The sequence below is a fragment of the Equus przewalskii genome, chromosome 1, assembly GCF_037783145.1.
Source record: "Equus przewalskii isolate Varuska chromosome 1, EquPr2, whole genome shotgun sequence".
Classification (NCBI taxonomy): Eukaryota; Metazoa; Chordata; class Mammalia; order Perissodactyla; family Equidae; genus Equus; species Equus przewalskii.
This window is the reverse complement of record NC_091831.1, coordinates 49,873,563-49,885,587: the sequence shown is the minus strand read 5'-3', so window position 1 is coordinate 49,885,587 and position 12,025 is coordinate 49,873,563. Positions and strand designations below refer to the sequence as shown.

At 37.4% G+C, this 12,025-nt stretch overlaps 1 protein-coding gene across 50 annotated transcripts in view; it reads left to right on the top strand.

The window, feature by feature from the left end:
- Positions 1–12,025, top strand: part of ANK3 (ankyrin 3) — a 628,477-nt gene that overhangs the window by 413,177 nt on the left and 203,275 nt on the right. For 42 of the 50 annotated variants that reach the window (XM_070562893.1, XM_070562763.1, XM_070562721.1 and 39 more), the window contains exons 5-7: positions 2,280–2,378; positions 7,644–7,829; positions 9,705–9,803. In XM_070562893.1, the coding sequence (XP_070418994.1) occupies positions 2,280–2,378; positions 7,644–7,829; positions 9,705–9,803 (384 nt within the window). Of the gene's footprint in view, positions 1–2,279; positions 2,379–7,643; positions 7,830–8,509; positions 8,534–9,704; positions 9,804–12,025 lie in introns of all 50 variants that reach the window. The other 8 variants (XM_070562793.1, XM_070562562.1, XM_070562552.1 and 5 more) reach the window with 1 other exon arrangement.

The window sequence follows — 12,025 nt, the reverse complement described above, 5'->3', positions numbered from 1 at the left end:
GGAAAAATGTTTTCCTTTTTCTTTCTTTTCTTTTTATTGGATCAATACAAGAAGATGGCTGATAGCTGACCCTATTGCGATACTTACTTCGCAGTATATGTAAATGAAACCATCATGCTGTATACCTTAAACTTACACAGTGATGCTTGTCAATTACTTCTCAATAAAACTGGAAAAACAAATAAATAAAAGGAAAAAAAAACTGAACCTGGAAATTTCTGCTGATGAGGAAAGATAGATGCTCAGTCATTCACTGAATTATAAGAAAAATCCACATTGTTTTTCACCCTTTCTTTCTTAATATTTTTGATTGTCAGGGTTTTTTTCTTTTGTTTTGTTTTATATTTGTTCGGGTTTGATTTAAATCAACGAAAGATTAAATAATCCTTCAGTTTGGTCAAATAAGAAAATGAGAAAATAGGGGCCGGCCCGGTGGGGCAGCAGTTAAGTTTACACGTTCTGCTTCTCGGCCGCCCGGCGTTCGCTGGTTCGGATCCCAAGTGCGGACATGGCACCGCCTGGCACGCCATGCTGTGGTAGGTGTCCCACATATAAAGTAGAGGAAGATGGGCACAGATGTTAGCTCAGGGCCAGGCTTCCTCAGCAAAAAAAGGAGGATTGGCAGTAGTTAGCTAAGGGCTAATCTTCCTCAAAAAAAAAAAAGAAAATGAGAAGATAGCAATATGATAAGGATAATCCTAAACTACCTTTCAGTTTTCCCCATAGCTCTGGGAAGAGTGACAAAGATGAAACACACAAGCACGTGCACACACACACACATACATGCACACATTGTGTTTCAGTAATTCCATGTTTTGTGTTTAATACTGATAAAATCTTTCATGATAGAACAGAGTAACAATGAAATTCAGTGCTGTTACTAGGTAGATAATTTAAAAGGAAGAAGCTTGACTGCTGTGTCATGTTCTGCTGCCTCTAATTTTGTGACTCTCTTCTTGACTTTGGCAATCAAATAACCTAGCTGTTATAATTATGTGTAAGATAGAGTAAGTAGAATAGAAGAACTCCCTGGTGAATAAAATACATATGCTATGGTAGATTTGTTATATGACAACACTGTTACCTGCTCGAGGATCTTTTTAACTTACTTCCTAATTCTCAACTCTTAGCCAAAAAGTGAGGTCACCAGAGGCTGAATTATGGATAAGTAAGGTAATCATATAGTAATTGACATTTACAGTCAGGAACCTAAGCCTTTTGTATCACAAAAGTTTGAGTAACAGTTGGTAACATTTTATGTAGGATATATTTACTTTTAGTCTTTGAAATTGTATAGTGTGTACAATAAAATTTATGAAACATTCAGTTAAATAGAACTGCCTTCTGAAAGAGAATTTATTACAGTTTGAAAAATATCTGTTTAGATGTATATATCTTGCAATAAGATTTTTAAATATTACAGTATTTTTGTAGGTGTGAAATGCTTTGTTCTAGAGAACAAACATATATGCAACATATTTTTAATAAGCTTAAGATGTAATGTACACCGTCATTTACTTGAATCCAAGTTCTTTGGCAATTGGGCACATTTCACACATACGGAGTGTGTATGTCTGTATGCATGTATATGTATGTATGAATATATATGTGTATATGTATACTCTGAACATAAAAAATAGCGTTTTACAAAAAATGCAGGGAAAGAAGCTTACGAAAAATAGACTACTAATTGAATTCTAGTTTGAAATTAAAATATACCCTTTTGCAAATTGGTGTTCTTTCCTTTGCTCTAAGTCGCCCCATCTGTGCAAAGTTTGAAGCTCTTTGAAATTAATATAAATACTCCCAAAGCAGGAACTATTTCAGATGCTTAATTTTATGTGAAAGTATTACATCTTTTATTTAAAATAGATAATTACTGCTTGGAATAAAAAACTCATTGGGACAATGACTAAAAGTATTTTTCTTCGTATCCTGATATCATCTAGTAAAATCCTTTACTCATGGTAGGCACTCAATAAGTGGTTGATAAGTAAATGAATGTACTTATTTATCTAAAGTGGATATACTGGTATGAATTAGACTGTAAACAATGAATTATACTCAAAACTATGAATTATGAAGTATAATCATGAATTACACTTATATTATAAATTCTACTTAAACTGTCCTGCTTAGGTTTTCTAGTAAATATGAATGTCTACCTTAAAGTATTAAAATTATTATACGTTAACATTTCCTGTAATGTCATCAGTACAGTGGAAAAATGGATTGGCTCTAGAAAGCCACAGACAAACATGATATCTCTTATTTTGCAGAATGGTTTCACACCATTGTATATGGCAGCCCAGGAAAACCACCTGGAAGTTGTCAAGTTTCTTCTTGACAATGGTGCAAGCCAGAGCCTAGCCACAGAGGTAAGACACTTTGGCTCTTTCTATGGGTAAGTTCATGTTTGTAAGGCATTTTGTAAACCTGGAGTGGTAACTTTGAGAATTTGTCCCACTAGTATTTCAAATGCAGTTGTATATTAATGTGTGGGTTTATGTTTTTATGAAATAAATTAGAAAGTCTATTTTGAATCTTTAAAGACTCTTCCATTACATAGATATCCTTTCTGCTCTTAAATTCCTGGCTCTACCCTATAATTGAGCTATTTATTTGATACTTAAATATTTGCTTGAGAACACTTTTCTGTTTCTTATAATTTTGCCTCAAAGGCAACCACTGTTTTGAAACATTTTTGTGATAAAACATGTTTTAATTCTGTATTTTTCAAATTTAAGTTATTGTAATTATAACAATTAAATTTGTTTCTAAAGTTAATTAAATTTAATTCACACTTCTAAACAAAACTAGTATACATTTTTAAGTATTCCATAAGAGTGGTATTTGAAAAAAACCTTTGCAGTCTTAAACAGAAGAGTTATTTAAAAATAAAAAGTTATTGGAGCCTGCCCTGTGGCATTGTGGTTAAGTTGGCACGCTCCCCTTCCATGGCCCAGGGTTCACAGGTTCAGATCCTGGGTGCAGACCTAGCACCACTCATCAAGCCAGCTGGCAACATCCCACATAAAATAGAGGAAGATTGGCATAGATGTTAGCGCAGGCCCAATCTTTCTCATAAAAAATAAATAAATAATAAAATTTTAAAAATTTAATTAAGTCATTGGTACTATCTTAGGTAACACAGTTTCTTTTTTAAACTAATCTGGATAGAAGATTGTGATCCTTTGTGAAGTATATCGCTAGAAACCTATTGCTAATGATAAAGGACCAATGTTTGACTAGTCTTTATTTTTAACAAAATAGTGAATTAGAACAGATGCAGGGTTATCCCTGTCATAATACCACTCCTCTTACTTGCATTCTGATGTGTTTCCTGAACGGCACAGGAAGGATGGCAAAAGAGGAATCGTGGATAACCTCACTCAGCTTTCGAGATGATGCCTTCCAGGGTACCCACTAGATGCATGAAGAGGCAGTTTGCACCAGAAGAAATACAAATGACTATAAATGTGTGAAAATTCTCACCCTCACACATAGTCAAAGAAATAGTAATTTATTAATCAGATAAAGAATGAGATCCAGTCTTTTGTCCAGGAAAGAGGAGAAAATTTGAGGGAAAATCAAGAAATCAGAACTTTCCTACAATATTGGTGAAGTTAATAATTGGTTGCAACACTTTTGCAGAACATCTAACAGTAGCTATCAAAAATTAATATTTATACACCTTTTTACTTAGCAATTCTAATTCTAAGAATTTATATTACAGATATATTAGAGGAGAATGCCGAAACAGCATATATGAAGTTCATCAACATGATTAGCAATAATTTTTTTAAAACTGGAAGGAACCTAAATATGCACCGCTAGGGAACCTGTTTAGTAAATATTGCTATACTTATACAATAAAATGATCTTCTGCATTATTAAAAATGAGGCAAGACTATGTGTACTGATGCAGGAAAATGTCCATAGTGTATTATTATCAGTGGTTTATTCTGAAAATTAGGAGACTTACTTTTCGCTTTACCCTCTTGTGCTGTTAGGGATTTTTATCATGAGAATGTATTATTTTTATAATAATATTCTTAAAGCTAGTTAAGAAATAACTCCTGATTGATAACAAAAGAACAAACCTCTGGTAGGTGTCCAGCAGAACCTGTCTTCCCACCTGAGGAATAGCTGGCCCGAGCACAGTGCCTCAGACGCAACGTGCAGGTTCATCACGGGGGGCGGCGAGAATGGGGACGGGAGGGGGCATTGCTGGATAAGAGAAAATCCTTCCCCATTTTGGATGGGAATACTAAATAATAGAAATATCCTAATGAAAGTCATCCCATGGTACTTTGTTCCTCTGTGAAGGATAGGTAATATTGGTTTTTAGACTGTGAGGTGCAGATCACTAAGCATCTCTCCTTTAAAAGCAGACATGAGCCCAACTGACTGCTAATGGATCGGAATTTCCCCGTAAACTAATCATCGGTAACTGAGTTCTCTGGTGTTTTTTTAAGCTTTCAAGGTCCAAAAAGAGGCACTACAACTAACTTAAGGAAAAATAGTACGTGAAAGCCTCAAAGCACTAATTCAGTCTCGTTTGGCAAAGGATATATAAAATAATATTTATACTCCTTTATATTAATTTAATTTCTCTTTTTTTGTAACTTTAAGGAAAGAAACAATAAATGTTCTAGGAACAAGCGCCATCCATGTTTTCATGAGGGTGGCCGGTGCATCACTGTTTAAACAGCAGCTGTGACTGTCTAGAGACGTTTGAACCTTTGCCTGAATTTTTCCCTCTTCTTTTGGATCATGGGTAACGGAGAGTAAAAGAACAGCAAGAAATAAGACATTTGATTCACACGATGTTCTAATTATGATGTTGCTCTCTTTTTAGCAATGATAGTGGTGTCATTTATACAGAAGTCTGTATTTAGAGAACAAACAGTAGGGAGCAATTAAAGGATCATTTAGATGGCAAATTTGTAATAGAATTTTTAATTTATTAAATGACGTGATACTGCCAAGTTCCTTCAAGACAGATTTTTTTCATATGTACCTTGTATATAGGCATCAAGTCTTTGGAATGACTGTGGCCTTTAAATCTTTTTATACCTTTTCGATATTGCTGTGTACTCCATATCATATCTTTTCCATATATCTCTTCCTCCTTTGATAATTTACTTTTTTTTTAAATTTCTTTTTGAGGAAGATTAGCCCTAGCTAACTACTGCCAATCTTCCTCTTTTTTTTTTTTATATGCTGAGGAAGACTGGCCCTGAGCTAACATCCATGCCCATCTTCCTCTATTTTATACGTTGGACATCTACCACAGCATGGCTTTGGCCAAGCAGTGCCATGTCCGCACCCGGGATCCGAACCGGTGAACTCTGGGCCGCCAAGAAGCAGAACATGTGCACTTAACCCGTGCGCCACTGGGCTGGCCCCTCCTTTTGCTAATTTAGATTTGCGTGAGGTTCATTTCTTCTAAGGGTAATTATTAAGCACCCATTGTGTGCCACATTCTCCACAAGGGAGTCAAGGTTTTCATGGAGCTTCTAGCACATTTCCCTTTGGCTTGTATTTTTCCCTTAAGAATAACTGCATAGAACAAACAAAACTATTTAAACTTGGCTTGAAACGAAATCTGGAGCTGCTCATTTTAGCTGTTAACACCTTAGAGCTGGTATCTTTGCGTCTTTAATTGGCTTATGCAGGAAGCACATTCTTATGGGTGCTAATCATCTCCATTGCAGTTTATTTTCTGGTGCAAAGTAGTTTCCTTTATGTATAGGCCCTGTGGGTTTAAAAATTCTTATCAGCCAAAATGTAGCTGTTTAGTGTGGATTCAGAACAGAAGTGGGCTGTCATTTTTACCCCTTAGATTTTGTTCAGGTTTTGACAGTGAGAGGCAACATTACCTCTTACTACACAATTTTTCCTTTTACCACTCTATGTAAAAGTGTATTTTTCTTTTTTTTTGTAAAAGTGATACATTACATAAATGAGAAAGTACAATAAAAAGCAAAAAGAAGAAAAAGCCACTTAGTTTCGCCTAGAGATGACATTTTGTTTATTCATCCAGTTTTTTTGTATATGTGCACAATACACACGTATTTATCTTTATGAAAATGAGATCATATATTTACACAGTGATGTAGATTACTTTTCTCATAACATTAAATTACATTCTAAACCTTATGTCCTTAAGTGTAAGCCTGTGATACCATTTTGGTGATGTCTTGGTGGTATCCAGCCTTTCTCTATCTTATGGCTGCAGGGAATGTCCTTCTGGTTATGTTAATGCTCATCCCTTCTCTCTTTTGAGTCTTCTTGGAAAACTTGAAGGGAGCAGGTGGAACTTCAGCTGGATCTTGAAGCAAGGAGAGTAGATAGAATTTGTGTATGTAGAGCGAGGAGGAGGACGTTTCAGGTTAGGGGGAATAGCATGAGTTTAGAGACTGGGGTAGGAATAGTCTGCGTGTCCACAATTAGGAAGGAGACTGGAGAAAAGGATTTATATGAGAAGAACCTGAGGAGTATTGTCCCTTAGGTGCTTTGGTCCAATATTTTGCACATCCTTGGATATAAATGTGCTGATTTGCATTCAGTCAAATAAGTGGGAGGAGCTCTTATCTGTTTTCCAGCAAGGAAAAAAATGATGAAAGTGGTCTTTTAGGAAGACCAGCAAGACATTAGTGTACAAGTATCTAGGTTTTCTCTTTCTCCCTTACAAACATTCTTCTATTGGAGTAGTCCTCTGTGCGTACCACAAGGACTACAGGTGTAAAATATCATGACCCAGATAAAATAAGTAACTTACTTGCCAGTTCTCTAGTAAAAATAATTTTTGAATGTTCTTTTGAGTGTAGGATATGAAAGCATTGGTGAATTAAAATTTATGGAGCCAGTCTTAGGATTTTTCTACTCTGTGCTATTTATCCTACAGTTCACAACACTAAATCATCCACAAGTTAATTAGCCATGGTGAAATCTGTGGCTGTCTTCTCTTTGTCAAGTCCTAGGGCAATACGATGGGAAGACTCAAAATGTACAGATATGTGCGTATGTCTGAATTTATTCTAGTCACATTTTGCATGATCCCTGTGGCTCCTTCTCTCATTGGTCAGAGAAGCCAAGAGTCTTTCATATAGACCCTTCTTAAAACAGCAGTGCCTATGGTTCATTAATTCACATGCACTGATTAAGCACCCGATATATGGTAGGCAACAAGGTACAGTGATGAAATACATAGGCATATTCCCCAGTTTTAAAATATCAGTGCAAATTTTTACATCTTATTTAATGAGCTCCTTTGAAACATATGCCTGGATTTAACCTGAAATGTTATTTTCACTGAGATTCTTTATGGATATTGAAACTATGGCATTTTCCCCTTTATGGTGTACTTTTACGTATTTTCAAAATTTACACAATTAATGTATATTACTTTTTAGCAGAAAAAAAAATCCCATAAACTTATTACAAAGTTACTATTATTTTCTACTTTGGTGTGTGTGTATTTTTATGGAAATGTCTTTTCACGTGTATGTCTACTTATCTTAGCTTTGATAACCCTAAACAAAAATTGACACCTGGTCACTTGATCACTGTCTTATTTGTTAATTAAAATGAGAATGTCCATTGGGGCTGATCTTGACCCATTCATTTATTTGCAGGATGGCTTCACACCACTGGCAGTGGCTTTGCAACAAGGTCACGATCAAGTAGTTTCACTCCTGCTAGAAAATGACACTAAAGGCAAAGTGCGTCTTCCAGCTCTTCATATCGCTGCCCGAAAAGATGACACGAAAGCTGCCGCCCTATTGCTGCAGAATGACAACAATGCAGATGTGGAATCAAAGGTGAGGCGCGAGGGAAACGAGCCTGTCATGCAGCCCTCCTGTGATAGGCAGCCAAATTTGGAGAATGACTGGTCTCCCTTTTGGCAAGCTTATGCCAAACACTTACCTTAGGAATAAAAATACAGGTCCATGCCAGCCAATTGAAGGCACATCCCTCTTAGCATATCAAGCTAGGAGGTCACTGTGGATGCTGCCCTGTGCATGCTAAAAGGGAGGCCACCCCGAAAGAAATCTTTCTATATGCACTAGATAGTTTCTTTCCTTTTAACATACATTTTCAATATATTTAATACTTCAGCTCAAAGATCAGGGTGAAAAAATTACAAAATGCTAACAACAATGTGCACAAATAAGCCTTTGGTTGATATCTAAGATGATAGGCAATGCACTGAATATTGATCCGCTGTGGAAAGCATGCCAGCAGCCAAAGAGTCCTATCCGAAAACCCCATTGTCTTGACATGTATTACGTGAAAGTCTTTGTGAAGGAAACATGGCATTTGGAACAGGCCATTGTGCAGCCCTTCATTCAGTCTAGCTTTCTTTCTGTGCCTATCATGCTTCCATCATAGCTTCCATCCTCATTACTTAGCTGTCATGAGCTTTCTGCAATCCATATCACCGATAGCGAACTAACCGTTCATTTTTTCCTCCTCTTTGCTTCCAAATGTGTTAACCTAGATGGTGGTGAATAGAACAACAGAGGTATATATATATACATATACATATACATGTAATCGATATCTGCATCATCATTTTCCCATTACTTAGTGCTGCTGCCTCATTTCTTTCCCTTCTTCTTTGCATTGCCTTCTGTAGGCTAGATACCTGCTTTATACCCCTATCCCCGAAGTAGCATGTGCCAGAGAAGATAGTAGTTTGATTACCAGGGCTTTCTGCAGCTGAACCTGGTGTTTGAAAGGAAGAAAGAGGAATCCTTGAAACTTAAGGGTATTGTGATAGAGTTGTGTGAGATGAAGAGTTTTGACGCTTTAGATACTTATCAGCTCTACCTACAGCTGCAGACAACCCTGTCATTCTACTCATCTAGGACTGATTCTTTAGAGTTCTGCATGACACTTACCCTCAGTGGTGTCAGCAAAACGAAAGTTCCTTCGGAACGGTACCGATATGACCCATCCTTCCACAAGAGTCAGTAAGATGCCTAGCATGGCTAAGAAGCTTGCTAACAATGTAGAAATGCATCTAGTTCCTATAAGGTTTTAATCTTTGGGGACTAAGTGAATCGCTGCATGTTTTAGCATTTTTTTTAAGGAAGTAAAATGACCTTGATGTGAGTATTCAGAAAAATGTGTTATTGAAGAGGCATTTGCTAATCAAGAGATCAGCTTGTGGATTCTTTATGGAATGTACTCAACCATTACACAAGACCAATTGTAGTAGTACCTCTTCCCAGAAAATTGCTTTTGCCCTTAAAATTGGCATTTATTATTAGTTAATTTGCCTCCATATTGAATATATAGAACTAATTGAATTTTGACAAAGAGTTTCAATGGACAATTCTATCATCAATAACAAAACAGTGGTACTAATCAAGCTTTCTATGAGCTGTAAAGATCTTTCTTGTCATCCTTTTTTTAAATGTTGGCTTCTGTATCGTTCTGCTACTGGTTTACTAAAATTGCTCAATCTCCACCCTTGGTTCCTCCCTGACTATTTCTCTGCCTATAAGTTTGGCCTTTGTTTGAAACCCTCTGAGCAATTGGCACTAATCGAAAGAAACCTAGAACAGAATGGAATGTGGACCTTAGCATATTTTGCTTCCTCATTTTTATGTGGGCAGGGTTAAGGTATTAGTGTGTCAGACAAGGGGCCAGCAGGAATCAATTGAACGTCTGCTGTATTTTCTTTACAGAGTGGCTTCACTCCGCTCCACATAGCTGCTCACTATGGAAATATCAATGTGGCCACATTGCTGTTAAACCGAGCGGCTGCTGTGGACTTCACGGCAAGGGTAAGAATGCTGCAGTATGACGTGCCCTTAAAGCATCTGACACGACACTTAGCTCTCCTTTCCCAGTGTGAGTAGGAGGTTGGGACAGCTGACCTCCAAGGCTCCTTCCGGTCAGAGAAAGCTGTGATTTTCTGCTTATCCTGGTGCATGGTCTTGCTTTCACACTGAGTGCCTGTTTCCTAGCAGGAGAAGTAAGTCAAAATCAGAGATGGGGGGTGGAGGAGAAATAAATATATAAGTGAACAGAAGATGTGATGCAGATAATCATGATTAAAAATGACAAACTATTCCCCGAGTAGAAATTTCTGAGACTGTTAGCATTGGTCAGCTGGCACTAATAGTGCTCTAGATATCAGGGTCTTGACCTTACAGATGGGAAGGTGCTAGAGTATCTGGATGAGGCCTGAACTTCAGAACCCAAATAATAGAGATCATCTTTTGCTTTTGTCTTCTGTCCGCTACAAACTTTCATAATGATGAACAAGGATGTGTAAACTGAGTAAGTTTATATTCACAGAGAAAGGAGTTACGGTGTCATGTGTACCACTGGACAGCAACTCAGACATCCAAACAGAGTAATACTGCTCTGTAAAAACTGGTCTGGTGCTCGGCTTAATCATCAGAAGTAGAGATGAAATAGGAAGCACGCTGGAGTAGTGGCTGACAGTGCGGACTCAGGATTCAGACTTCCTGGGCTCAAATTTTGGCTTTAACTTTTCTCTCTGGGTCCATCAGTTTCCTCATTTACAAGATGAAATAATATGAGTTATGAATTTAAAAAGTAATAATAATAAAATAATATCTCCACTCCCTCATTCGGTCACTGTGAGAATTAAAAGAGACTGAATATAAAGTGCTTAGCCTAGTATCTGACATGTCAGCATCGTGAGCATATATCATCATAGCAGCAGCAGTATGATTTCGAACGTTTTTGCTAAAACCTCACTTGTCAGAGGAGAAATGGGACTGGATCAGAGAGGGAGATAGGGCGTAGAACCAGGACTAGCAGTAACAGTAGTAGTTGCAGCAGTAAAAGTAATAGCATCTTTGAAGTAGTGCCTGAGTGGCAGATGCCAGGCTAAGCATTTTTATCTCGTTTATTCTTATATCAAGAAAAGTGTTATTTATCCCTGTTTTAGAGAAGAGGAAGCCAAGGCTTAGAGATGAGAAGTAGCTGGTCCAGGATCACAGAGCAAGCAAATTAGAAAAGGCAGGAATTCAGCCCCAAAGCTCCTCACCACTCCGGTATTCTGTCTCCCGTAGGTAACTTTAGGGGTTCATTTTTCTTTTCCTCCTTATAATGCATTAGCTCTATAAAAATTAATGAGCTCAGATTGTACTAATATAAAGGCTATTTCCTACCCTATTGTCATCAGCTTGCTAAAAGCTTTGTCAGGCAGCTCATGTCACTCCAGAGCTTTGTTCTTACTGCATTCACTGCCTCCTTAGGATCTGGCGACATGGCAGACCCAGGCCTCGTTTGACATTTTGAAGGACAAAGTTAAGCACTTCTTTAAGTCAAGTATAAACAGGGCATGTCAATGTTAAAACTGAAGTTCCGGTCTTTGAGATGAATTCTTCTGGTTTTATTTCTGTAATTCACAGTATAATGAAAACCTCATTAAGTTACATCTTCTAATTAGGACACTGGGAAAATTCATGTCAGGGTAGTGTTTGAAGTTTATGCCATTGTTCAGAAATTTCCTGATGCTGCTGAAAATAAGAAGATTGGGGCAATGTTTAAGCAATTTAAGAGGACAAATTACAGTATGTTCAGACTCCTTCAGGCAATTCCAAAGCATCCATTTACTTTAAAACAATGACTGTGGTAATTACAAATGATGCTAATTTATTGATTAAGGATCAACAGAGACCTCAGACCTATGCTGTAAACCTTGCCTGAGTTGCCATATGTAATTGAAAATAATCACATTGTGGGGCCGGCCCAGTGGTATTGTGGTTAAGATTGCACGCTCCATTTCAGCGGCCTGGGGTTCGTGGGTTCATATCCCGGGTGCTGACCTACACACTTCTCATCAAGCCATGCTGGGGCGGTATCCCACATACAAAATGGAGGAAGACTGGCACAGATGTTAGCTCAGCAACAGTCTTCCTCAAGCAAAAAGAGGAAGATTGTCAACAGATGTTAGCTCAGGGTCTATCTTCCTCACCAAAACACACACACACACACACACACACATTGTGCTTTTATTTAAAATATG